This window comes from Oncorhynchus masou, chromosome 29 (assembly GCF_036934945.1).
Source record: "Oncorhynchus masou masou isolate Uvic2021 chromosome 29, UVic_Omas_1.1, whole genome shotgun sequence".
Lineage (NCBI taxonomy): Eukaryota > Metazoa > Chordata > Actinopteri > Salmoniformes > Salmonidae > Oncorhynchus > Oncorhynchus masou.
In genome coordinates this window covers 79264463-79288307 of record NC_088240.1, presented here as the reverse complement: position 1 = coordinate 79288307, position 23845 = coordinate 79264463, and the positions used below count along the sequence as shown (strand labels likewise).

Below are 23845 nucleotides of genomic sequence, written 5' to 3'. Positions count from 1 at the left end.
TCTTTTAAAGGTAGTGATGACAGTCTTACGTAACAGGGCTGAGCCGATTTGAGTATTAACAACCAATCACAACTGTTGCCTGAAAACCCTGATAAGACTCCTAAAATGGATGCATCTCCAACCAGTGCTGCACAATGAAACACTTACACACACACACACCAGCCACATTAACATGACCATGTCCATAATGACAGTTACACACACACACAGAGAAAAAGTGTGTTCAAAAGACACCCAGCAGAGTTTAAACATTTAAGTTATTATATTTTATTACAAAAGTACAGTGAGCAATTCTTCATCCACAACAGGTATGTGTGTTAGAAGTCATCCTGGTTGCTCCGTGCGTCTCGTAGGTGTGTGAGTGATGCCAGGACCTTCTCTGTCGGTCTCCTCCCTAGCTGCTTCCCCCCTCTGGTTCTTACACTCACCGTGCCACCCACACACTCTTTCTCACCTACCACTGGACACACACACAGAGAGAAATAAACAATTATTGAATCAATATGTTTACAAGCTGTGTCAGTTTATTTTGAATCTACAGTAATCTAATCCATGTTCACCTACGCACTCTTACCAAATATGTAGTTGTACTGGGCCAGCTGTGCAGAGCGGATCTTCTTATTTAAGGTGGCACCATGGTCATCATCCGCGTCAGCCATGAAGCCAGCCTCGCGGAACTGTCGGACCACCTTAACAAGAGCAAAACACACATCACTCACAGTGGTGGTAGAGGAGACAGGAACCAGGCTAAGGTAGAATACCAGTAAGGACGGCACCTTTTAAAATCCACCCTGAGGGCCGAGACACTGGTGGCTGTATTACCTGGCTATGTATCATCATGACAGACCCCAGATCAGCAGTGTTGATAGATTCTCCTCCCCTGGGGCTACATGCGCATTACATACAGGAGGATGTATTGGCAATGCGGTGACTGGCAGGCTTCTTACAAGACAAATCAAGACAGAAACAGAAACAGGAGCCGTGTCCTGATAAAGGCCTCAGAAACATAACATGTCTATATTCCATGTTATCTCCTGTGTCTGGTCTTACCTGCTGCTGGCTCATTAATCATGTGGCAGATGGAACTTGAAAAATATATTGATATGTGAGTAGTGGCATGTACGTACCTACCTTTGTTTTATTGTTGGTTCCCATGTGTTAAATAAATGAAAAACTTATCACAAAATGAACCTCAAATCAAGTCCTTTTCAGAGTCATGATGAACCGTGTATGGGTACAGTGTTGGATTAGCCTTCGACCTCTGGAGTCATTGAGGGGTACAGCTTTTGATGTGTGCTGAGTCATGTTGTGTTTGATCGCGTGTGTGAGTGTATGGGGGGGTTTGATTTCAGTCTGCAGTACAAGGGCAATGTGTATAATGTGTCTCAGAGCTGGAGTGCTGATCTAGGACCAGGTTCCTCCTTTCCATGTAATCTTAAGAATTGAGATCCAAAATGCAAAACTGACCCTAAATCAGCACTCCTACTCTGAGACACTTGATACATATGGCCCCAGATCTGATATTATGAGTCCTGACCTGTTGCGCATACGACTCACTACCTCCCCCTACAGGAATAATCATGACCTGCGCTGGAGACAACCACAGAGGCCTGAAAGAGACCGAAAGGAAAGAGAAACTGAGTGAGTAAGAGAAATGTGGGTAAACAAAGTGGTTTCATTTTAGATTAATCAAATCAGACAGAGAAAGACACACTTCTCACCATTTCCCCGAAAAATTCTCAGCCAATATAGCGATCATGCGTTCCAGTGATCCCAGAACAGCTCTGTGGACCATCACTGGCCTGTGGGTCTCTCCATCCCCCCTGAGAGCGAGAGAATGGGTGAAAGAGAGCAAGGGAGAGAGAGGGTGAGGGAAGAGAGAAAGATGTGGTGAGAAAGGGGTAGGGGAGAGGAGATCACTTCAGTCTTAAAGCTACAATAACAAAGCAGACACCCCACCTCTGAAGGGATGAGCCTGGAGAAATGTAACCACTGAAATGCAGAGCTATGGATGCAAGGACTGACCATCCATGAGATCAACATTTGTTTAACCTTGTTATGAGGCTATACAGTGTTTATTTATGTTGTTTACAAACATTGTCCAGTGTCTGTTCTTTTGCCCAGTCTGAGATAAGGCTTTTTCTTTGCAACTCTGCCTAGAAAGCCACCATCCCAGAGTCTCCTCTTTACTGCTGACGTTGTGACTTTCGCTCCGGGACCTCCCACTCCACTTTCTATTTTGGTTAGAGCCAGTTTGTGCTGTTCTGTGAAGAGAGTAGTACACAGCGTTGTACGAGATCTTCAGTTTCTCACATGGAATGGTCTTCATTTCTCAGAACATGAATAGACTGATGAGTTTTAGAAGACAGTTCTTTGTTTCTGGCCATAATTGAACCTTAATTGCTGATAATCCAGATACTCAACTAGTCTAATGAAGGCCAGTTTTATTGTTTCTTTAAATCAGCACAACAGTTTTCAGCTGTTCTAACATACTTGCAAAAGGGTTTTCTAATGATCAATTAGCCTTTTCAAATGATAAACTTGGATTAGCTAACACAATGTGCCATTGGAACACAGGAGTGTTGCTGATAATGGGCCTCTGTACACCTATGTAGACATTCCATTATTTATCGTTTAATCAGCCGTTTACAACTACAATAGTCATTTACAACATTAGCTCTCTCTACACCCTATTTCTGATCAATTTGATGTTATTTTATGGACAAACTTATTTTGTCTTAGAAATATCCTTGTGTTTGTAACTGACTGCAAACTTTTGAACGGTAGTGTGTGTGTATGTATATGTATGTACAGTTGAAGTTGGAAGTTTACATACACCTTAGCCAAATACATTTAAACTCATTTTTTCACAATTCCTGACATTTAATCCTAGTAAAAATTCCCTGTCTTAGGTCAGTTAGGATGACCACTTTATTTTAAGAGAATGTGAAATGTCAGAATAATATTAGAGAGAATTATTTATTTCAGCTTTTTTTTCTTTCATCACATTCCCAGTGGGTCAAAAGTTCACACACACTCAATTAGTAGTTGGTTGCATTGCCTTTAAATTGTTGAACTTGGGTCAAACATTTCAGGTTGCCTTCCACAAGCTTCCTACAATAAGTTGGGTGAATTTTGGCCCATTCCTCCTGACAGAGCTGGTGTAACAGTCAGGTTTGTAGGCCTCCTTGCTCGCACATGCTTTTTTCAGTTCTGCCCACACATTTTCTATAGAATTTAGGTCAGGGCTTTGTGATGGCCACTCCAATACCTTGACTTTGTTGTCCTTAAGCCATTTTGCCACAACGTTGGAAGTATGCTTGGGGTCCTTGTCCATTTGGAAGACCCATTTGCGACCAAGCTTTAACTTCCTGACTGATGTCTTGAGATGTTGCTTCAATATATCCGCATAATTTTCCATCCTCATGATGCCATCTATATTGTGAAGTGCACCAGTCCCTCCTGCAGAAAAGTAACCCCACAACATGATGCTGCCATCCCCGTGCTTCACAAACCGTAGTCTGGCTTTTTTATGGCGGTTTTGGAGCAGTGGCTTCTTCCTTGCTGAGCGGCCTTTCAGGTTGGCGATATAGGACTCATTTTACTGTGGATATAAACACTTTTGTGAAGATGCTGGAGGAAACGGGTACAAGGTCCTTTGCTGTTGTTCTGGGATTGTTTGCACTTTTCGCACCAAGTATGTTCATCTCTAGGAGACAGAACTCTCCTCCTTCCTGAGCAGTATGACGGCTGTGTGGTCCCATGGTGTTTATACTTGCGTATGTACAGATGAACGTGGTACCTTCAGGCATTTGGAAATTGCTCCCAAGGATAAATCAGACTTGTGGAGGTAAAAAATTAAATAAAAAACACATTGAGTTCTTCGCTGATTTCATTTGATTTTCCCTGAGTTTGTAGGTGGGCCTTGAAATATATCCACAGGTGCACCTCCAATTGACTCAAATGATTTCAATCAGAAGCTTCTAAACCATGCCATCATTTTCTGGAATTTTCCAAGCTGTTTAAAGGCAAAGTCAACTTAATGTATGTAAACTTCTGTCCCAATGGATACAGTGAATTATAAGTGAAATAATCTATCTGTAAACAATTGTTGGAAAAACCGACATGCCAGAACTATAGTTTGTTAAACAACTTCTTAGGGCTGCAATCCCGTTAACGGGATTGATATGACAACAGCCAGTGAAAGTGCAGGGCGCCAAATTCAAACAGAAATCTCAGAATTACAATTCCTCAAACATACATGTATGTATTTTATACCGTTTTAAATATAATCTTGTTGTTAATCCCACCGGTGTCCGCTTTCAAATAGGCTTTACAGCGAAAGCACCACAAATGATTATGTTAGGTCACCGCTAAGGTCACAGAAAAATTCAGCCATTTTTCTAGCCAAAGAGGAGTCACAAAAAGATAAAATTAATCACTAACCTTTGATGATCTTCATCAGATGACTCATAGGACTTCATGTTACACAATACATATATGTTTTGTTCGATAAAGTGCATATTTATATTTTTAAAAACTCAGTATACATTGGCGTGTTACATTCACTAGTTCCAAAAACATCCGGTGATATTGCAGAGAGCCACATCATTTTACAGAAATACTCATTATAAATTTCGATGAAAATACAATTGTTAGACATGGAAATATAGATACACTTCTCCTTAATGCAACTGCTGTGTCAGATTTTTTTCTAACTTTACGGAAAAAGCAAACCATGCAATATTCTGAGTACAGCTTTCAGACAACAAAGCAGACAAAAAGATATCCACCATATTGGGTAGTCAACATTAGTCATAAATAGCATTATAAATATTTATTCCTTTGATGACCTTCATCAGAATGCTCTCCCAGGAATCCCAGTTCCACATTAAATGTTTGATTTAGTTCGATAATGTACATCATTTATGTCCAAAGAGCTACTTTGTTAGCACGTTTAGTAAACAAATCCAAAGTCATGAAGCGCGTTCCCTAGTTGCAGACAAAATGTCAAAAAGTTCCGTTACTGTCCGTAGAAACATGTCAAACAATGTATGGAATCAATCTTTAGGATGTTAACATAAAACTTCAATAATATTCCAACCGGAGAATTCCTATGTCTGTAGAAAAGCAATGGAACGAGAGCTAACTCTCTTGTGACCGTGCCTCAGAGCATGTGGCAATCTGCCAGACACCTGGTTCAAACAGCCCTTATGAGCCCCCACTTCACAGTAGAATCTTTAAATAAGTTTCTAAAGACGGTTGACATCTAGTGGAAGCCTTAGGAGTGCAACATAAGCAATATCCCACTAAGTATTCAATAGGGGCTGAGTTGAAAATCGACCAACCTCAGATTTCCCACTTCCTGTTTGGTTTCTTCTCAGGTTTTTGCCTGCCATACGAGTTCTGTTATACTCACAGACATCATTCAATGGATTTTTGTTTTAGATTCTGTCTCTCACAGTTGAAGTGTACCTATGATAAAGATTAGACCTCTACATACTTTGTAAGTAGGAAAACCTGCAAAATCGTCAGTGTATCAAATACTTGTTCTCCCCACTGTACGTAGAAACACTCAGCAAAAAAAGAAACGTCCTCTCACTGTCAACTGCGTTTATTTTCAGCAAACTTAACATGTGTACATATTTGTATGAACATAACAAGATTCAACAACTGAGACAAGCTGAACAAGTTTCACAGACATGTGAGTAACAGAAATGGAATAATGTGTCCCTGAACAAAGGGGGGGGGGGGGGTCAAAATCAAAAGTAACAGTCAGAATCTCCTCCTCATGGACTGTACCAGATTTGCCAGTTCTTGCTGTCAGATGTTACCCCACTCCTACACCAAGGCACTTGCAAGTTCCCGGACATTTCTGGGGGGGAATGGCCCTAGTCGCGAATCCGACCATCACCCTTGGTGAGACAAAATCGCAACTCGTCAGTGAAGAGCACTTTTTGCCAGTTCTGTCTGGTCCAGCAACGGTGGGTTTGTGCCCATAGTGTTGCCGGTGATGTCTGTTGAGGACCAGCCTTACAGCAGGCCTACAAGCCCTCAGTCCAGCCTCTCTCAGCCTATTGCGGACAGTCTGAGCACTGATGGAGGGATTGTGCGTTCTTGGTGTAACTCGGGCAGTTGTTGTTGCCATCCTGTACCTGTCCCGCAGGTGTGATGTTCGGATGTACTGATCCTGTGCAGGTGTTGTTACACGTGGTCTGCCACCGCAAGGACAAACAGCTGTCCATCCTGTCTCCCTGTAGCATTGTCTTAGGCGTCTCACAGTACGGACATTGCAATTTATTGCCCTGGCCACATCTGCAGTACTGCCTCCTTGCAGCATGCCTAAGGCACATTCACACAGATGAGCAGGGACCCTGGGCAGCTTTCTTTTGGGGTTTTTCAGAGTCAGTAGCAAGGCCTCTTTAGTGTGCTAAGTTTCCATAACTGTAACCTTAATTGCTTACCGCAATTAAGCTGTTAGTGTCTTATTTACCGTTCCACAGGTGCATGTTCATTAATTGTTTATGGTTTATTTAAATAGGGAAACAGTGTTTAACCTCTCTGAACCACCCATACCAGATCCGGGTTTGAATTCGACAACATACGGTGTTTGCCACAAATAGTCATATTAAACATTCCTGAAAATACAAGTGTCTCACATGCTTCAAAAGCCTAGAATCTTGCTAATCAAACTGCGTTGTCCGATTTAAAAAAAGGATTTACTGCGAAAGAATACGATTATCTGAGCACAGACCCCCATATCAAACTACTTGTTCAGCCAGCACTTGCGTAACAAAATCACAGATCGCATTGAAATAAATCGTTTACCTTTAAGATCTTGCTCTGTTTGCAATCCAAAGGCTCATTGTTACACAATGAATGGTCTTTTGTTCGGTTAAATCCATTTTTTATAGCCTAACACAAAACATTTTGTGAATGCTCATCTCGTTGAATTTCGTGTCATTCAATTTTCGACGAAACATCCAACGTAAATACACAGACTATACCTGACTTTATCCAGTCATGTTTGGTTTCCTTGCAATCAACTGTTTGTTTTTAACACAACCAAACCTGATGGGTCATTTTGCGGAACGTATTGACCCAAAAAAAAAACGATTGGAAGACAACAAGTGACGAGCTCATTGTGCACCAATTATATGACCACTGTCTCGTTGATTGACTGTATTTTAACCCAATGACCACTGATCGTCTTGAAATCTAGCTGGGTAAATAGCCAGAGCTCAGGTAAGCTGCAATATGCAATGGTTGTGTGTTAGAAGACCAACCCATGTCGTAAACTCAGGCGTAAAGAGAGTCATTCGCTATTGAAGTTTTAGTCCGGAAGGAGCTACGCATTTTACGCACAGCATTGTTTTGGTAAACGAGCAGATTCAGCTGTTTATATATCAATCAGTATGGTGAATAAGTCAGGGAAAGCTAAATCTAAGTCTAGATATAGAAATGTACACACAATTTTAGAAGAAATTTGATCGGAAAAGTGAGACAGAGATTGTTGTAGGATGATTAATTTAGCGATTCCCAAGTGGAGGAATATTTTTTGAAGGGAGAGGACACCGTTGTAGCCACTGTGTATAATCGTAACGTGCCTGCAGAAAAGGAACAATGTCACCGTTTTGGACTGGTAAGTTCTTCTCATGCTAATGCCGTTGTTTGAAATTAATAATATAAAATCTTATTTGTTAAATTAAATAGCCTATTTGAGGCTGTTGTGGGGAGGGCAGGCCCACAACAATGGCCAAAGTGAAATGGAAACAGTAGATACAGCTGGTCTGTTGTAATATAATAAAGACAGTAGATCTAGCTGGTCTGTCATAATATAATAGAGACAGTAGATGTAGCAGGTCTATAATAATATATTCAACCTTATGTTCCCTGTACTCATATATATCTGTTTATTATACCTCAGCAGCACAATATTGTGTAGAGCTTTGGCAAAGTGGGTGATGTTATATCCTTCCTGTTTGGCCCTGTCCGGGGGTATCATCGGATGGGGCCACAGTGTCTCCTGACCCCTCCTGTCTCAGCCTCCAGTATTTATGCTGCAGTAGTTTGTGTCGGGGGGCTAGGGTCAGTTCGTTATATCTGGAGAACTTCTTCTGTCTTATCCGGTGTCATGTGTGAATTTAAGTATGCTCTCTCTAATTCTCTCTCGGAGGAGGACCTGAGCCCTAGGACCATGCCTCAGGACTACCTGGCATGATGACTCCTTGCTGTCCTCAGTCTACCTGGCCTTGCTGCTGTTCCAGTTTCAACTGTTCTGCCTGTGGCTATGGAACCCTAAACTGTTCATATTTAGTCTAGAGGTGCTGTCCTGTTGCATCCTCTACAACTACTGTGATTATTATTATTTGACCCTGCTGGACATCTATGAACGTTTGAAAATCTCGGCCATGTTCTGTTATAATCTCCACCCGGCACAGCCAGAAGAGGACTGGCCACCCCTCATAGCCTGGTTCCTCTCTGGGTTTCTTCCTAGGTTTTGGCTTTTCTAGGGATTTTTTCCCAGCCACCGTGCTTCTACACCTGCATTGCTTGCTGTTTTGGATTTTAGGCTGGGTTTCTGAGATATTAGCTGATGTATGAAGGGCTATATAAATACATTTGATTTGATAGAGGACTGAGGGGCTTCCAAATATTGAAAGTATGTAAATAGTTACCCATGTTATATTGTAAATGTATATATATTTTTCCCCATTTGGGGGGTTAGAATACCATTTTGGCATTTTGTATATAGTTATTTGTTTCAAAATGTTTACCTTCACCAATTTGGCCACTTGGGTACATTTGGGCTATTTGTGTGGGACACCTGGGTGACTTCATGATAAATGTCATGTAGCACACTCATTTTGGAAGTTATCATTCTGAAACTTTGCACAAGTACTGTTGCCCTCTTATATTTTTCACAGAAATTGTCCACATCATCCTATCTTGTTCATTTTAAAGATGATGATAGAACAATAAAAAGAAAAAACGTTATTATGTGTTATATTCTCCTACATTCAATTCACATTTACACAAACTTCAGAATGTTTTCTTTCAAATGGTACCAAGAATATGCATATCCTTGCTTCTGGGCCAGAGCTACAGGCAGTTAGATTTGGGTATGTCTTCAAGCGGAAATTGGAAAAAATATAGGGGGGGGTAGCTGTAAGAGGTTAAACCCTTTACAATGAAGATCTGTGAAGTTATTCTGATTTTTACTAATTATCTTTGACAGACAGGGTCCTGAAAAAGGGATGTTTATTTTTTTGTGGAGATGTCATATATATATATATATATATATATATATATATATATATATATATATATATATATATATATATATATATATAAAATTAATTTATAAGTCCAAAAATGGATGCAACAATTTAGGATTCTAGCTTTAAATTCACTGAGTCTAATAACGTTGCCAGCCATGTGCAACCCAATTAAGTCTACTATTAGTTAAATAAGAGCAGAAGCTGCATCAGGGAACATCCCAGAACACAAAGGTTGAACTGACATAGATGAGTGACTCACCCCACATACTGCAGGTCAAATCTGATTGGTAGCTGGAAGTCCAATTGGATGGTGGCACACTGGTGCTGTCGACCAATGGCGTCCTTGATCTGGATGTCAATCTAGGACAACAGGAAGATGTGGGAGTGTGTGAGTGTTAATAACAAGGCTCTGTTCAGGGCGGGTTGCAGCGTTACACAACGTTCAGACAGAAGGGTCTTGTGTAACTGACCTTTGGCCCGTAGAACGCTCCATCTCCTGGGTTGAACTGCCAGCGCTCTCCAAACTGCTGCAGACTCCTCTCCAGTTGCTGCTCAGAGAGAAAGAGACAGAGAGAGGTAGAGAGAGAGGAGAGTTGGGGGGGGGGGGGGGGGGGGCAAGAGGGAAAGAAAGTGGGAAAGAGAAATGGAAAGAAAGGATCTCATTTCTTCAATGAGCTTCTCCTCTCTGTGTTAATTTCCTGAGCTTTACTCCACAGAGGAAGAGGCAGGGAGCATAAACAGCAGCCACAGAACAGACAGGGTTTTGAGTTCGTTCCATCCACATGGCCATATATCAACACTGATTGGATACAGTGGGGCAAAAAAGTATTTAGTCAGCCACCAATTGTGCAAGTTCTCCCACTTAAAAAGACGAGGCCTGTAATTTTCATCATAGGTACACTTCAACTATGACAGACAAAATGAGAAGAATAAAATCCAGAAAATCACATTGTAGGATTTTGAATGGATTTATTTGCAAATTATGGTTGAAAATAAGTATTTGGTCAATAACAAAAGTTTCTCAATACTTTGTTATATATCCTTTGTTGGCAATGACAGAGGTCAAATGTTTTCTGTAAGTCTTCACAAGGTTTTCACACACTGTTGCTGGTATTTTGGCCCATTTCTCTATGTAGATCTCCTCTAGAGCAGTGATGTTTTGGGGCTGTTGCTGGGCAACAAGGACTTTCAACTCCCTCCAAAGATTTTCTATGGGTTGAGATCTGGAGACTGGCGAGGCCACTCCAGGACCTTGAAATGCTTCTTACGAAGCCACTCCTTCGTTGCCCGGGCGGTGTGTTTGGGATCATTGTCATGCTGAAAGACCCAGCCCCGTTTCATCTTCAATGCCCTTGCTGATGGAAGGAGGTTTTCACTCAAAATCTCACGATACATTGCCCCATTCATTCTTTCCTTTACACGGATCAGTCGTCCTGGTCCCTTTGCAGAAAAACAACCCCAAAGCATGATGTTTCCACCCCCATGCTTCACAGTAGGTATGGTGTTCTTTGGATGCAACTCAGCATTCTTTGTCCTCCAAACACAACGAGTTGAGTTTTTACCAAAAAGTTATATTTTGGTTTCATCTGACCATATGACATTCTCCCAATCTTCTCCTGGATCATCCAAATGCTCTCTGGCACACTTCAGACGGGCCTGGACATGTACTGGCTTAAGCAGGGGGACACGTCTGGCACTGCAGGATTTGAGTCCCTGGCAGCGTAGTATGTTACTGATGGTAGGCTTTGTTACTTTGGTCCCAGCTCTCTGCAGGTCATTCACTAGGTTCTGGGATGTTTGCTCACCGTTTTTTTGCTCACCGTTCTTCTGATCATTTTGACCCCACGGGGTGAGATCTTGCGTGGAGCCCCAGATCAAGGGAGATTATCAGTGGTCTTGTATGTCTTCCATTTCCTAATAATTGCTCCCACAGTTGATTTCTTCAAACCAAGCTGCTTACCTATTGCAGATTCAGTCTTCCCAGCCTGGTGCAGGTCTACAATTTTGTTTCCGGTGTCCTTTGACAGATCTTTGGTCTTGGCCATAGTGGAGTTTGGAGTGTGACTGTTTGAAGTTGTGGACAGGTGTCTTTTATACTGATAACAAGTTCAAACAGGTGCCATTAATACAGGTAACGAGTGGAGGACAGAGGAGCCTCTTAACCTCTTGAAACTCCCCATCCCGGATCCGGGATTGTGACTAAGCCTCAGGCTCATTAGCATAACGCAACGTTAACGATTTCTGAAAATCGCAAATAAAATTAAAATAATGCGTTTGCTCTCAAGCTTAGCCTTTTCTTAACAACACTGTCATCTCAGATTTTCAAAATATGCTTTTGAACCATAGAAATTGACTAATTTGTGTAAGAGTATGCAAAGCTAGCATAGCATTTTGTGTAGCATGTAGCACGCAACATTTTCACAAAAGCCAGATAACCAAATAAATAAAATCATTTACCTTTGAAGAGCTTCTGATGTTTTCAATGAGGAGACTCCCAGCCACATACCAAATGCGCAGTGTTTCCTGAAAGCGTCTGTGTGTAGGAGAAATCGTTCCGTTTTCTACATTGCGCCTGGCTACCGAAACGAACCGAAAATGCAGTCACCTACAACGTGAAACTTTTTCCGGATTAACTACATAATATCGACCGAAACATGGCAAACGTTGTTTGGAATCAATCCTCAAGGTGTTTTTTCACATATCTCTTCATTGACATGCAGTTCGTGGAAGCTTGCTTCTCTCTCTGTGCCCCATGGAAAAATACTGGCAGGTCACTTTTGCGCACCAATTTCGGCGCAGGACACCGGGCGGACACGTGGTAAATGTGGTCTCTTATGGTCAATCTTCCAACGATCTGCCTACAAATACGTCACAATGCTGCAGACACCTTGGGGAAACGACAGAAAGGGCAGACTCATTCCTCTTGCGTTCACAGCCATATAAGGAGATCATGAAAGACAGAGCCTCAAAAATCCTTGTCATTTCCTGGATGCCAAGTCATCTTGGTTTTGCCTGAAGCTCACGTTAAAGGGCACGCACAGAGAAGATATTTGTATTTCTGGACACGTCAGAGTGTTTTCTTTCGAACAGTAGCAATTATATGCATAGTCGAGCATCTTTTTGTGACAAAATATCTTGTTTAAAACGGGAATGTTTTTCTTCCAAAAATGAAATAGCGCCACCATAAGTGTAAGAGGTTAAAGAAGAGGTTACAGGTCTGTGAGAGCCAGAAATCTTGCTTGTTTGTAGGTGACCAAATACTTATTTTCCACCATAATTTGCAAATAAATCATTAAAAATCCTACAATGTGATTTTTTCTTCTCATTTTGACTGTCATAGTTGAAGTGTACCTATGATGAAAATTACAGGCCTCTCATCTTTTTAAGTGGGGGAACTTGCACAATTGGTGGCTGACTAAATACTTTTTTGCCCCACTGTAAGTGTCCATCATTATGATTACAATAGAGGCTATGTGCTGGGATTTATAGACATCACTTGTGGGACAGTAAACACACATTTACACAGCTGGCTCTGTGCGTGTACATCGGTCTGTATGTTGTGTGTGTGTGTGTGTGTGTGTGTGTGTGTGTGTACCTGCTCAGCGTGGTCCCACAGTGCAGGCTCCCCCAGGCAGGGTGTAGGTCGGGTGGAGAGGAGACAGTGGAAGGAGAATCCAAATACTCGATACACACTCCTCACAAAGTCCAAACACGCTATGATCTCCTCCTCCAACTGACAGAGAGAGTGTATGGGGGGGTGGGGGGGTACAGGAAGGGATTGGGGGGCAGGAGTACAGCCAGAAAAGGAGGACAGAGTGATGGAGACAGAATAGAGAATGTAAATGCAATATTGTAAAAGACAGTATAAATAAACAGATGTGAAACTGGAGAGTCCAGGGCTTTTGGGGTTAAGGGTTAAGTTAGAGATGAGTGAGTTGATTTATTGACTGTTCCAGTGATTGAATTAGCCAAAGTGGAAAACAAACCTCACAATATCATGTGAATCAGTGTGTGTATAAGCACAAGTGTGTGTGTGGTTTAATGGGATAAGGGAATCATTGGGGGAGTCAGGGATACAATCACACATTTTGTCCCACTGTCTGCTGTACTAGGAATTCCAGGGCGGAAAATGTGAGACAAATATCCAAAAAGGTTCAAATGACAGGAATTGTGTGTGTACCTGCTCAGGAGTGCAGAAGATGTGTGCGTCGTCCTGGCAGAACCTGCGGACCCGGGTGAGACCACCCAGAGCGCCGGACAGCTCGTTCCGATGCAGTGCCCCGAAATCGGCCCAACGCAATGGGAGCTCCCTCCATGACCTTACACGCTGCTCAAACATCAGACTGGAACAGAGAGAGCTGTGACTTAAATGTAATGTAAATGTAAACGTTATTGAGAAGTCCTGAACAGTGTGTGGGGCAGAGTATGAGAGAGAATGTAGGGGTGTGTGTGTTCTCACCAGTGTGCTGGGCAGTTCATGGGTTTGAGTGCATAGGTGTGTGTGTCACCGGTCACAGTAAACATGTTTTCACTGTAGTGTTCCCAGTGACCCGAACGCTCCCACAGTGCAGTGCTGTATAGAGTAGGGGTCACAACTTCATGGAAGCCACGCCTCCTGTACTCAGTCTGGGGTGGGGTGGAGAGAAGGAAGGGAGGGGTGGAGAGAAAGGGAGGAACAGAGGGATGTAACATCTTAATTATTACAGACCTATTTCTTCTCTGTGCGTGTGTCATCCAGGGTTATTTGGAAAACAGACAGTCACAGTGTTGTAATTGCAGTGATTTCCTGACTACAACAGGAGTGTCCTCAGGTTACCGTCAGGGTAAAGATGTCTGAATGAGCGGGTGTGTGTGTGTGTGTGTGTGTGTGCACACGGAAGCGTACTTCGCTGATTGTTGTGGCCATTCTATTCTAAAATCATAAAAAAATACCAGGGGGTGTTAACCTGTCTAGGACACACATTCTGTTAACGGACCCTCCCCCCCAACATTCCGCTGGAAAGATGGCGCGGGATATTAAAAATATTTTTTAGAAATATTTAACTTTCATACATTAACAAATCCAGTACAGCAAATGAAAGATAAACATCTTGTTAATCTACCCATCATGTCTGATTTTTTAAATGTGTTACAGCGAAAATACAACATATATTTATGTTAGATCACAACCAAATCCAAAAAAAACAGATATTTTTCCCAGCCAAAGATTAGTCACAAACGTAGAATTATAGATACAATTAATCACTAACCTTTGATAATCTTCATGAGATGACAATCATATGACATCATATTACACAATACATTTGTTTTGTTCGATAATATGCATATTTATATCCACAAATATCAGTTTACATTTGACGCCATGTTCAGAAATGCCTCCAAAATATCAGGAGTAATTACAGAAAGCTACGTCAGATAACAGAAATACTCATCATAAACTCTGACGAAAGATACATGTTTTACATATAATTAAAAGATACACTGGTTCTTAATGCAAACGCTGTGTCAGATTTTTTTTAAACATTACGAAAAAAGCATACCATGCAATAATCTGAGACAGAGCTCAGAAGTAAATATATTTCTCTGCCTTGTTGGAGTCAACAGAAATACGAAATTACATCATAAATATTCCCTTAACTTTGGTGATCTTTCATCAGAATGCAGTGCAAGGACTCCAAGTTCCACAATAAATCGTTGTTTTGTTCCATAATGTCCATTACTAGTGTCCAATTTGCTGCATTTGCTAGCACGTTTAGTTAACATGCCCAAAAGCTGGCGCTGGTCCAGGCGAACTCGGACAAAAACTTCAAAAAGATATATTCCAGGTTGAATAAACTGGTCAAACTAAGTAGAGAATCAATCTTTAGGATGTTCTTTTCGTATATATCCAATAACGTTCCAACCGGAGCATTCGTTTTTGTCTACAGTCATGGAACTCACGCGATATCAACAGAGAAATGCGCAACCAGGAAATGGCATTCTGCCAGGCCAGTGACTCATTCCCCTCCCGTTCAGTCAAAATTCACAGTAGAGGCTTCATCTAGTGGAAGGCGTAGGAAGTGCGAACAGATCCATTCAGAGTGTTGTCAGATTCTCCATTCGTAAATTCAGAGCGTTCCGCTCTAGGAGCTTTCAGAGCACACACTGGATGCCCTGACCGAGGAGTAGGGTTGATCAGGCGTTCTGACCTCACAACGGCAGTCAGACAAGAGTAGATCGCCAGAGTGAATTAACTAATGCACCTTAAGTCAACCAAAGCAAAGTTGGTAGAATGTTTGAATTTGGAACGTTTGGCTGATAAGAGTGACAGTGTTGATTTGAAAGTCGTTCTATTTCCTTGCCATGGTCATTCTATTCATAAGAATACTTACATTTGAATATGATGATCTCACAATTGAAAAAAAGCATCTTTAGAATGTTTGATTGATAGGCACCCATGTTGATATGGAACTGTTTTGGTGGTACCAAGACTAGACGAGGGACTTGTTTCTCCCAGAGCCATATATGAAGATATTTCTGCCAGGCTCTAGAACAGCTGACATGCTAGCACCTTATTCTTGACATGGTGGTGATGTAACAGTACGAGTGTCTCTGACAGTTCCCTATGAAATGACCCGCTGTCAAACAAAACAGTGCAGCGAATTTAAAATACATTTTTACTGATTAGCATTTGGAATAATGTGTATTCAAGTCGGTATTGTGTTTGTGTCAACAAATTGGATCTTCATCGGTTTTGAAAACTATCAGAATTAAACAGCATAATGTGGAAGTGTCAATTATCACGTAGCAACGGCAAGGAGAAAGTGGTGCTCTCGGAACGTTCAGACAGACCGCATTGGCCCAACTCTCTAGATACCGTTTCACTCTGGTTTCTGCCATCTTAGATTATCAAGTTTTCACCAGTCTGTAACATGGATGGCACCGAGACATCAGTATCTTCCTGCAAGACCTTCAAATCGCATCATCAATGGTACCAATTATGGTGTACTCTCACGAAGATTTGGTTCATTGTTGAGTTTGGTGTACTTCTCAACATTCCTTGGTTAGCATGCATTTGGGTACATATAGAACTGGTTTTGTGTGAATTTAGGTCTGGTCCTGACCGAGTTTCTCAGAGATCTTGCAGCGTGAGTGGCACTGGAAGCCCCTAAACATGGCCAGCTGCTGGCATCACAACCAGCACCTGCCTGAGCAGGAGAAATTACATCTGTTTCACAAGCACATGGAGCTGAAGCGCAAGGTGGAGTTTTACAGGAGATTTAGGAGGGGGTTTTACGAGCAGCGTGTGAGCTCAGGGCCCAGTTCTGGATTTGGCTTATCAGAAAGTGTTAAATGCATAGAAATAGAATGAATAGAACTGGACTCCTAATTCAAGTTTATGGTTTGACCATTCTATTTCTATGCTTTTAACACTATCCCATAGATGAAATACAGACTGGGACCAGGAGACCAGTGGCATTTGTCTGATGGAGAAACTACAAGCCATTCCAGATGTGTTGGAGTTGGCTGCAAAGATGGGCTTCCTGTGAATATCTGATCCATTTTGTAGAAGCAGTAGCTAGTAAGATAGGATTGGTAAATATAGTACATTTGTGTGTAAGTTAGTCTATTTTATATCAATAAAAATAAATAATATTTCAAGCACAACAATTGTGATGCGTCTGTGTGTGCGCGTGTGTTACCTTGATAAAGTCAGCGAGTGTGTTGTAGATGTGAGCTCCTTTAGGCAGGAAGAAGCAGCTTCCAGGACTGACGTCATTAAAGAAGAACAGCTCCTGGTCCTGGAGGCAAAACACACCTCCCCCATATCAGTATACGCTCCATTTGAGACACCGTCGCATTTGCCTCTCAGTTAGCCAAGCTGCTAAGCTAGCCTGCTAAAATAGGTTAGTTTGTTAGCAATAGTTTCTACACTACTCCGCTAGCTACAGTAGCTCTGCCATGCGAATGACAACCTGTCTCCGGTTGTTTATATATCTATGCTTATTGGGCCTAGATCTTTTTTCTTCCCGCTCCTCGTCCACCTCACCTTGCCGATGCGTCTGTGGTCTCTCTTCCGTGTCTCCTCCTGTTCCCTCTCCCACTCCTCCCTCTCCCTCTCTCCTGGGAAGGCCACACCCATCACACGCATCACGCCTGACGTGCCAACAGGATTGGTCAACGTTACGGGAGACACCTGAACAGAAAGAGGGGGGACAGACAAGACAGAGTGTGACAGAGAAAGAGAGTAGCAGAAAAGAGAAATATACTGAACCAAAATATAAAAGGCAACATATAAAGGGTTGGTCCCATGTTTCATGAGCTGAAATAAAAGATCCCAGAAATGTTCCATATGCACAAAAAGCTTATTTCTCTCCATTTTTGTGAACAAATGTGTTTACATCCCTGTTAGTGAGCATTTCTCCTTTGCCAAGATAATCCATCCACCTGACAGGTGTGGCATATCAAGAAGCTGATTAAACAGAATGATCATTACACCGGTGCACCTTGTGCTGTGGTCAATAAAAGGCCACTCTAAAATGTGCCGTTGTGTCGCACAACAATGCCACAGATGTCTCAGGTTTTATAGGGAGTGTGCAATTGACATGCTGACTGCAGGAATGTCCACCAGAGCTGTGGCCAGAAAATGTCATGTTAATATCTTTACCATAAGCCGTCGTTTTAGAGAATTTGGCAGTAAGTCCGACCAGTCTCACAACCGCAGACCACATGTATGGTGTCAGGAGGGTGAGTGGTTTGCTGATGTCAATGTGAACAGAGTGCCCCATGGTGGCGGTGGGGTGGTTTGGGCAGGCATAAGCTATGGATGGACAATTAACACAACTGCATTTTATCGATGGCAATTTTAATGCAGAGATATCGTGACGAGATCAACTCTATGCGAAGCAGATGTGTCGCACTGCATGAGGCAAATGGTAGTTTAAGGCATCTGTGACCAACAGATGCATATCTGTATTCCCAGTCATGTGAAAACCATAGATTTGGGTCTGATGGTTTTATTTCAATTGAATGATTTCCTTATATGAACTGTAACTCAGTAAAATCTTTGAAATTGTTGCGTTTATATTTTTGTTCAGTATATATAGTAAAAATAAAGAAAACCCCTTGAATGAGTAGGTGTCCAATATATATAGCCCCAGTCAAGAGTTGACACACCTACTCATTCAAGGGTTTTTCTTTATTAGTACTATTGTCTACATTGAAGAATAATAGTGAAGACATCACAACAATGAAATAACACATGGAATCATGTAGTAACCAAAATTAAGTGTTAAACAAATCAAAATATATTCTAGATTTTAGGTTCTTCAAATTAGCCACCATTTGCCTTGATGACAGCGTTGCACATACTTGGCATTCTCTCATCCAGCTTCACCAACAGTCTTGAAGGAGTTCCCACATATGCTGAGCACTTGTTGGCTGCTTTTCCTTCAATCTGTGGTCCAACTCATCCCAAACCATCTCAATTGGGTTGAGGTCAGGTGATTGTGAAGGCCAGGTCATCTGATGCAGCACTCCATCACTCTCCTTCTTGGTTAAATAGCCCTTACACAGCCTGGAGGTGTGTTTTGGGTCATAGTCCCACTATGCCCAAACCAGGTGGGCTGGCGTATTGCTGCAGAATGCGGTGGTAGCCATGCTGGTTAAGTGTGCCTTGAATTCTAAATAAATCAGACACTATCACCAGCAAAGCATCATCACACCTCCTCCTCCATGCATCAAGGTGGGAACAATACATGCGGAGATCATACGTTTACCTAGTCTGCGTCTCACAAAGACACGGCGGTTGGAACCAAATATCTCAAATTTGAACTCATTAGACCAAATGACAGATTTCCACCAGTCTCATGTCCATTGCTCGTGTTTCTCGGCCCAAGCAAATCTCTTCTTCTTATCGGTGTCCTTTAGTAGTGGTTTCTTTGCAGCAATTTGACCATGAATGCCTGATTCACGCAGTCTCCTCTGAACAGCTGATGTTGAGATGTCTGTTACTTGAACCTCACGAAGCATTTATTTGGGCTGCAATCTAATGTGCAGTTAACTCTAATGAACTTATCCTCTGCAGCAGAGGTAGCTCTGGGTCTTCCATTCCTGTCCTCATGGTGACTGTCATTTACCAGTAAGGAATTTCCAGTGTGACCTGTGCAGCCCCAGTACACATTAGTATCAGGAAGAGGTCAGAGTTAATGGCTATATTGCATGGTAATGTCACCGCCCATGTTATGAGTTAAACAGTAACCAGGTTTCCATCCAGCCTTTTTATGCAAGTAAAGTACATGTTGGATAAAATTTAAAAAAGTAATGACAGGCTGGAGGAAAACAGCAAACCGTACAAATGTAGACAAAACATGCTAGACAAGGTGAGATCTTTTTGTGTGTCAAATTAAAAAATGGCTGTGGAAATGCTTTTATGCAAAAATATTTATATAAATAACCATCATATCGAATAAAACTTGGAGTCACGCGATGACAAGTCTGTGTGGACCTCCCACTACGACATGTCAGGAAAGCATGCAGTTTATTAGAGTACAGATGAAATAAGTTATTATGAACTTCAGGGTGGTGAGCTTGATGCTCCTTTCCAAATACAAATACTGTATCAAGGGTCTGATGCTTGGCTGCCTTTTGACAAATAAAAAGAATCTGGCTCTTTTGTCCATAATAATCTCATCATGTAGGCTATACCCACTCTGTGCCAGCTGTTGGCTACAGCACACATGCCCGGACCAGAGTGGGAACATTCGCTACATAACTCAACATGGTTTGTGACAAAACCATCAGTAGAGATGAAAATGCGATGGAAACCCATTTTACTGTTGTTTTTTTATCCTGTACATTCAATGTACATCCAGTGTAGTTTAGATGTCATGAGAAGAAGACAAGAACAGTATATTCCTCACTGAACTGATATACAGACAGGAAGGCAGGTTGACACACTCACACACATACCTGCAGCATCTTGAAGACCTTGAGGAGACCAGTGTTAGGGAGGAGAGGACCATTGCAGACTCCTATGCTGTCTCCACACCTGACCCACACACGGAATAGGAAGAGATGGACATATCATCCTAGTGTACAGTCATTTCTCCTTAAAAACAGACCATGACTGTAGCATTACCATGTGGTGTGTGTGTTGTATCAGGCTGTGAGATGTTGAGCAACAAACCTGTAGACTGTGACAGTAGGACCACTCATATGTTCTTCAATCAACTGGAGTCTCAGAGCATTGTCCTAGATGACAGAACACAGTCAGTTAGTACACGTACACACTAGTGTATCACGGCCACACCCCTTGAATTACAGACATTCCTAGATGACCATTACAGTCAGAGGTTAAAGACAACACATGTAAACAGTCAATTCCACAAGCTGCTACAGGTGGGAGCAAAGCAACACACCTACATTCTAGAATACTGTGGGCCATAACCGTAATGCCATCAAATGTCTCATTCGGTACCAACTTCATACTATCACTGCGTCATTACACGACTAACCAAACACACTAAGCCAAATACATTTAGTGCAGGTAAGGTCCAAAATAGTACTGGTATTGATCCAAATGCCTGTTTCCAACCACAATGGCAATGTCCTAAATGGCACCCTATTCCCTATATAGGGAACTACATAAGAAATAGGATGCCATTTCTGATGAGGCCAATGACAGACAAACAGAGCCAATGACCTCTGACCTGGAAGAGCTCTGTAACTTCCTGCCAGTTCAGCTCCAGTCTGGAGAGAGGAAGCTTCTGGCCAGCGCCCTCCTTACATCTCTCCTCTAGCTCAGCTAGGGACAGGGCACTGGGAGAGAGACCAGGGGTAAGTACTGTTTCTCTGTGTATACAGTGCATTTGGAAAGTATTCTAACCACAACTTTTTCCACATTTTGTTACGTTACAGCCGTATTCTAAAATTGATTCAATAGCCCCCCCCCCCCCCCCCCTTCAATCTATACACACTACCCATAATGACAAAGCAGAAACAGGCTTAGACATTTTAGCAAATGTATCCAAAAAACAACAGAACTATCCCATTTACATGATAGCTCCTCCCAGGAGCTCTGTTAGAGAACAAATGCATCCTTCCCTCCTTCCCTCAAAGCAGCTTTTCTATCTTAAAGGAGTGCCAAAAGGTGAGGGGGTGGTTAGTGGGAAAAAATGTAATGACTAAGTTGCTTTGGATAAAAGCATCTGCAAAATGGCATATATTATATTACAAAGAGAGGGAAATGTCTTACCTGTTCTCCGGGAGGTGGTCGCAGTAGAGGCCGGACTCTGACACGCCCTCTCTGCACACTTCCACCCCAAACACCCTCTCTAACACCCACCCCACAACACACGCTCCTGTCCTCCACACCGCCTGGGGGAGAAAGGGAGAAAATGAAAGAGATGAGCGAGAGGGGATAAGATAGAAAAGAGGTCAACCTCTGCCTCCTCTACATGTAACATCTTCTATTGGGTTAGATGAATGAGAATGTCCTTATTAAATACCTGTTTGCCCTCTGTGGTGTTGAAGCCTAGCAGCTGTAGTTCACAGTCAGCCTCCAGGGGGCGAAGCAGCTCCCACAGCTCTCCATTCACCCTGCAGACCAGAGCACCTTTCACACTGCAGACATGGAGTGTTTGAGGGTTAGAGACAATGTCAATGTTTGCTTACACCTATCCAATTTCACCTAATTCCAATCTGAAAGCAAAAAGATGGGACACATAGGTGTCTGATATTTTTTGACCAATCAGATCAGCTCTGAAAATAACCTGATCTGATGAATCAAAAGACTAATTAGTGGGAAAAATAAGAGAATTGGGCTGCCTGTCTAAACACGGCACGTGTTCTGAGGGATAAACAGTGCTTGAATTGGACAGAAGCTCAATGGAGCAGAGTACCAGCACCTCAACATTTCTACTGCTTGAGTTCCTGCACCTTTTATAGAATATTAGCTCAAAAGGATTTCAGTGTTCCGTTACCTAAATATAAAACAGCACCGGCACTCAAAATAAGTATCAGCACCAATTGAATTGAAGTCAAGCACTGGGGATAACCTTTCCCTGACTTTTGGGATTCTGAATAATACATTATAAAAACACACACACACACACACACAATGTCTGAGAGGCTAACCATGCGTTCTGAGCGATGATTGAGGGCGTGGTCACGCCTGTGGTGCCATTCACCATCCTGCCATCAGCCAATCGGACGCTGAAGGTCTGTTTTGTGGCGCCGTTTGTCCTCTGCTGTCCCTGCCGCTCTCTGAGAGACTCAAAGATCCGCACGCGCTCAGACAAAGCAGGGGATGCCTGTATCTAAAAGGCAGGGGGGAAGAAATTAGGAAAGAAGAGAGCACAGGGTCAATATGAACAACAACAATACAAACAACAGGGATCATACTATTACCATGTAATCGTTTTAAATCAAATATTTGCACAATATGGCATTCATAACAAAACATATGGTATTATGATCATACATACATTAGTAGTTGCATATTTCAAAGACAGAGAGAAAGGACCCAATAATAAGCTTAATTGAGAACTGTCCCCTCCCACCAACACTCCTAAAAAAAAAATGTATAACCTTGTGGTCACACAGACACAAATGACAAGACAGTTTACAGCGCAATTTGTAAGTCGCTCTGGATAAGAGCGTCTGCTAAATGACTTAAATGTAAATGTTTGGCCGTCAGAACTCTCAGGGCTATTCATAGATCCATCCAATGGTTTGTTAGAGGACACGCCCACACCCCTGTACCTGAGCGGTCATAGGACAATGCTACACCACTGATTTGGAGAAGGCTGGCTACACAACCCAATGATACTGTACTCAGCAGGCCAGTACAGCTACATTTCATAACAGAAAACGGTTTAATAAGGTTGCACACCTTGCTAAAGCGCCTCTGACAGTGAAGCACTGCCTGAACTGATGGCCGACAGACGGGAAACCGTAACATCACGGTCACGAGCATCCTTAATCCACCTGTTTCACCGAAAATTTTCCACAATCATAACATTTCACACTCGTTGTCCCTTACACTGCAAGCGACCATAATACCGGAAGAATGAAGTAGGTGAAGAAAATTGATTGGCCAGCAAGGGAAGAGGGCGGAAACTTGACGGTGGCAAGTGCGCGCACGTTGGTGAGCGTCAACAATGAAAGCGCGCTCACCGTTCATTTATACACCTCAGTGGCGCCCACTAATCAGTACTTATTAACATTCGGATAGATCACTTTCAGGTACACGAGACTAACTTCACAGCATTAATCTAAAACCAACTATCCATGAAAAGGACCTGAATCCATTTAACATAGGTATGCTCAATTCCTACATTTGGTCAAATTACGCCCAAGATCAAGAGTGGAGCGTTCAAGAAACTCATCCAAATATGAGGAGAGCACTGTATCTGTGCAGCGCCTGAAGATAATTGATCAACGGTGAGGCAACCGGGTTGGTCCCTGTGAGAGCCAGCAAGTAACACACATCCATTCATTGATTGGCCGCATAAAGATGGAGGAAGAGCAGAGAATATTGTAGCTTAGAGCACCGTTATTAGGCTATTACACGCGCATAGCTC

The 23845-nt window shown here is 42.3% G+C and overlaps 1 protein-coding gene across 4 annotated transcripts; it reads right to left on the bottom strand.

Moving 5' to 3' along the window:
• Positions 1–249: 249 nt before the first annotated feature.
• Positions 250–23319, bottom strand: LOC135520685 (threonine--tRNA ligase 1, cytoplasmic-like). 4 transcript variants are annotated; one of them, XM_064946417.1, is made up of 18 exons: positions 23155–23319; positions 22398–22579; positions 21770–21884; positions 21517–21638; positions 20972–21080; positions 20449–20513; positions 20232–20310; positions 17311–17457; positions 16964–17062; positions 13741–13907; positions 13462–13624; positions 12877–13014; positions 9752–9829; positions 9541–9641; positions 1722–1823; positions 1538–1610; positions 575–689; positions 250–460 (listed from the first exon to the last, which is right to left on the bottom strand). In XM_064946417.1, the coding sequence occupies exons 1-18, from the start codon at positions 23236–23238 to the stop codon at positions 318–320; spliced, it is 2082 nt and encodes a 693-aa protein (XP_064802489.1). In that variant the 5' UTR covers positions 23239–23319; the 3' UTR covers positions 250–317. The 4 variants fall into 4 exon arrangements, 3 of the variants coding, with proteins under 3 accessions (XP_064802489.1, XP_064802490.1, XP_064802492.1); XR_010452424.1 differs by lacking the exon at positions 250–460 and adding an exon at positions 823–942 and having other exon boundaries at positions 602–689; XM_064946418.1 differs by lacking the exon at positions 250–460 and having other exon boundaries at positions 575–942.
• Positions 23320–23845: the final 526 nt, after the last annotated feature.

What these genes read in the sequence shown, in the direction of transcription:
- LOC135520685 (XM_064946417.1), bottom strand. Translation starts at nt 23,238, where the DNA reads ATGCTCGTGACCGTGATGTTACGGTTTCCCGTCTGTCGGCCATCAGTT. An exon ending in CACTCGCTGACTTTATCAAG is followed by an intron (nt 13,908 to 16,963) that starts GTAACACACGCG and finishes ACCCCACCCCAG; the next exon opens with ACTGAGTACAGGAGGCGTGG. An exon ending in GAGAATTTTTCGGGGAAATG is followed by an intron (nt 1,611 to 1,721) that starts GTGAGAAGTGTG and finishes GGTCTCTTTCAG; the next exon opens with GCCTCTGTGGTTGTCTCCAG.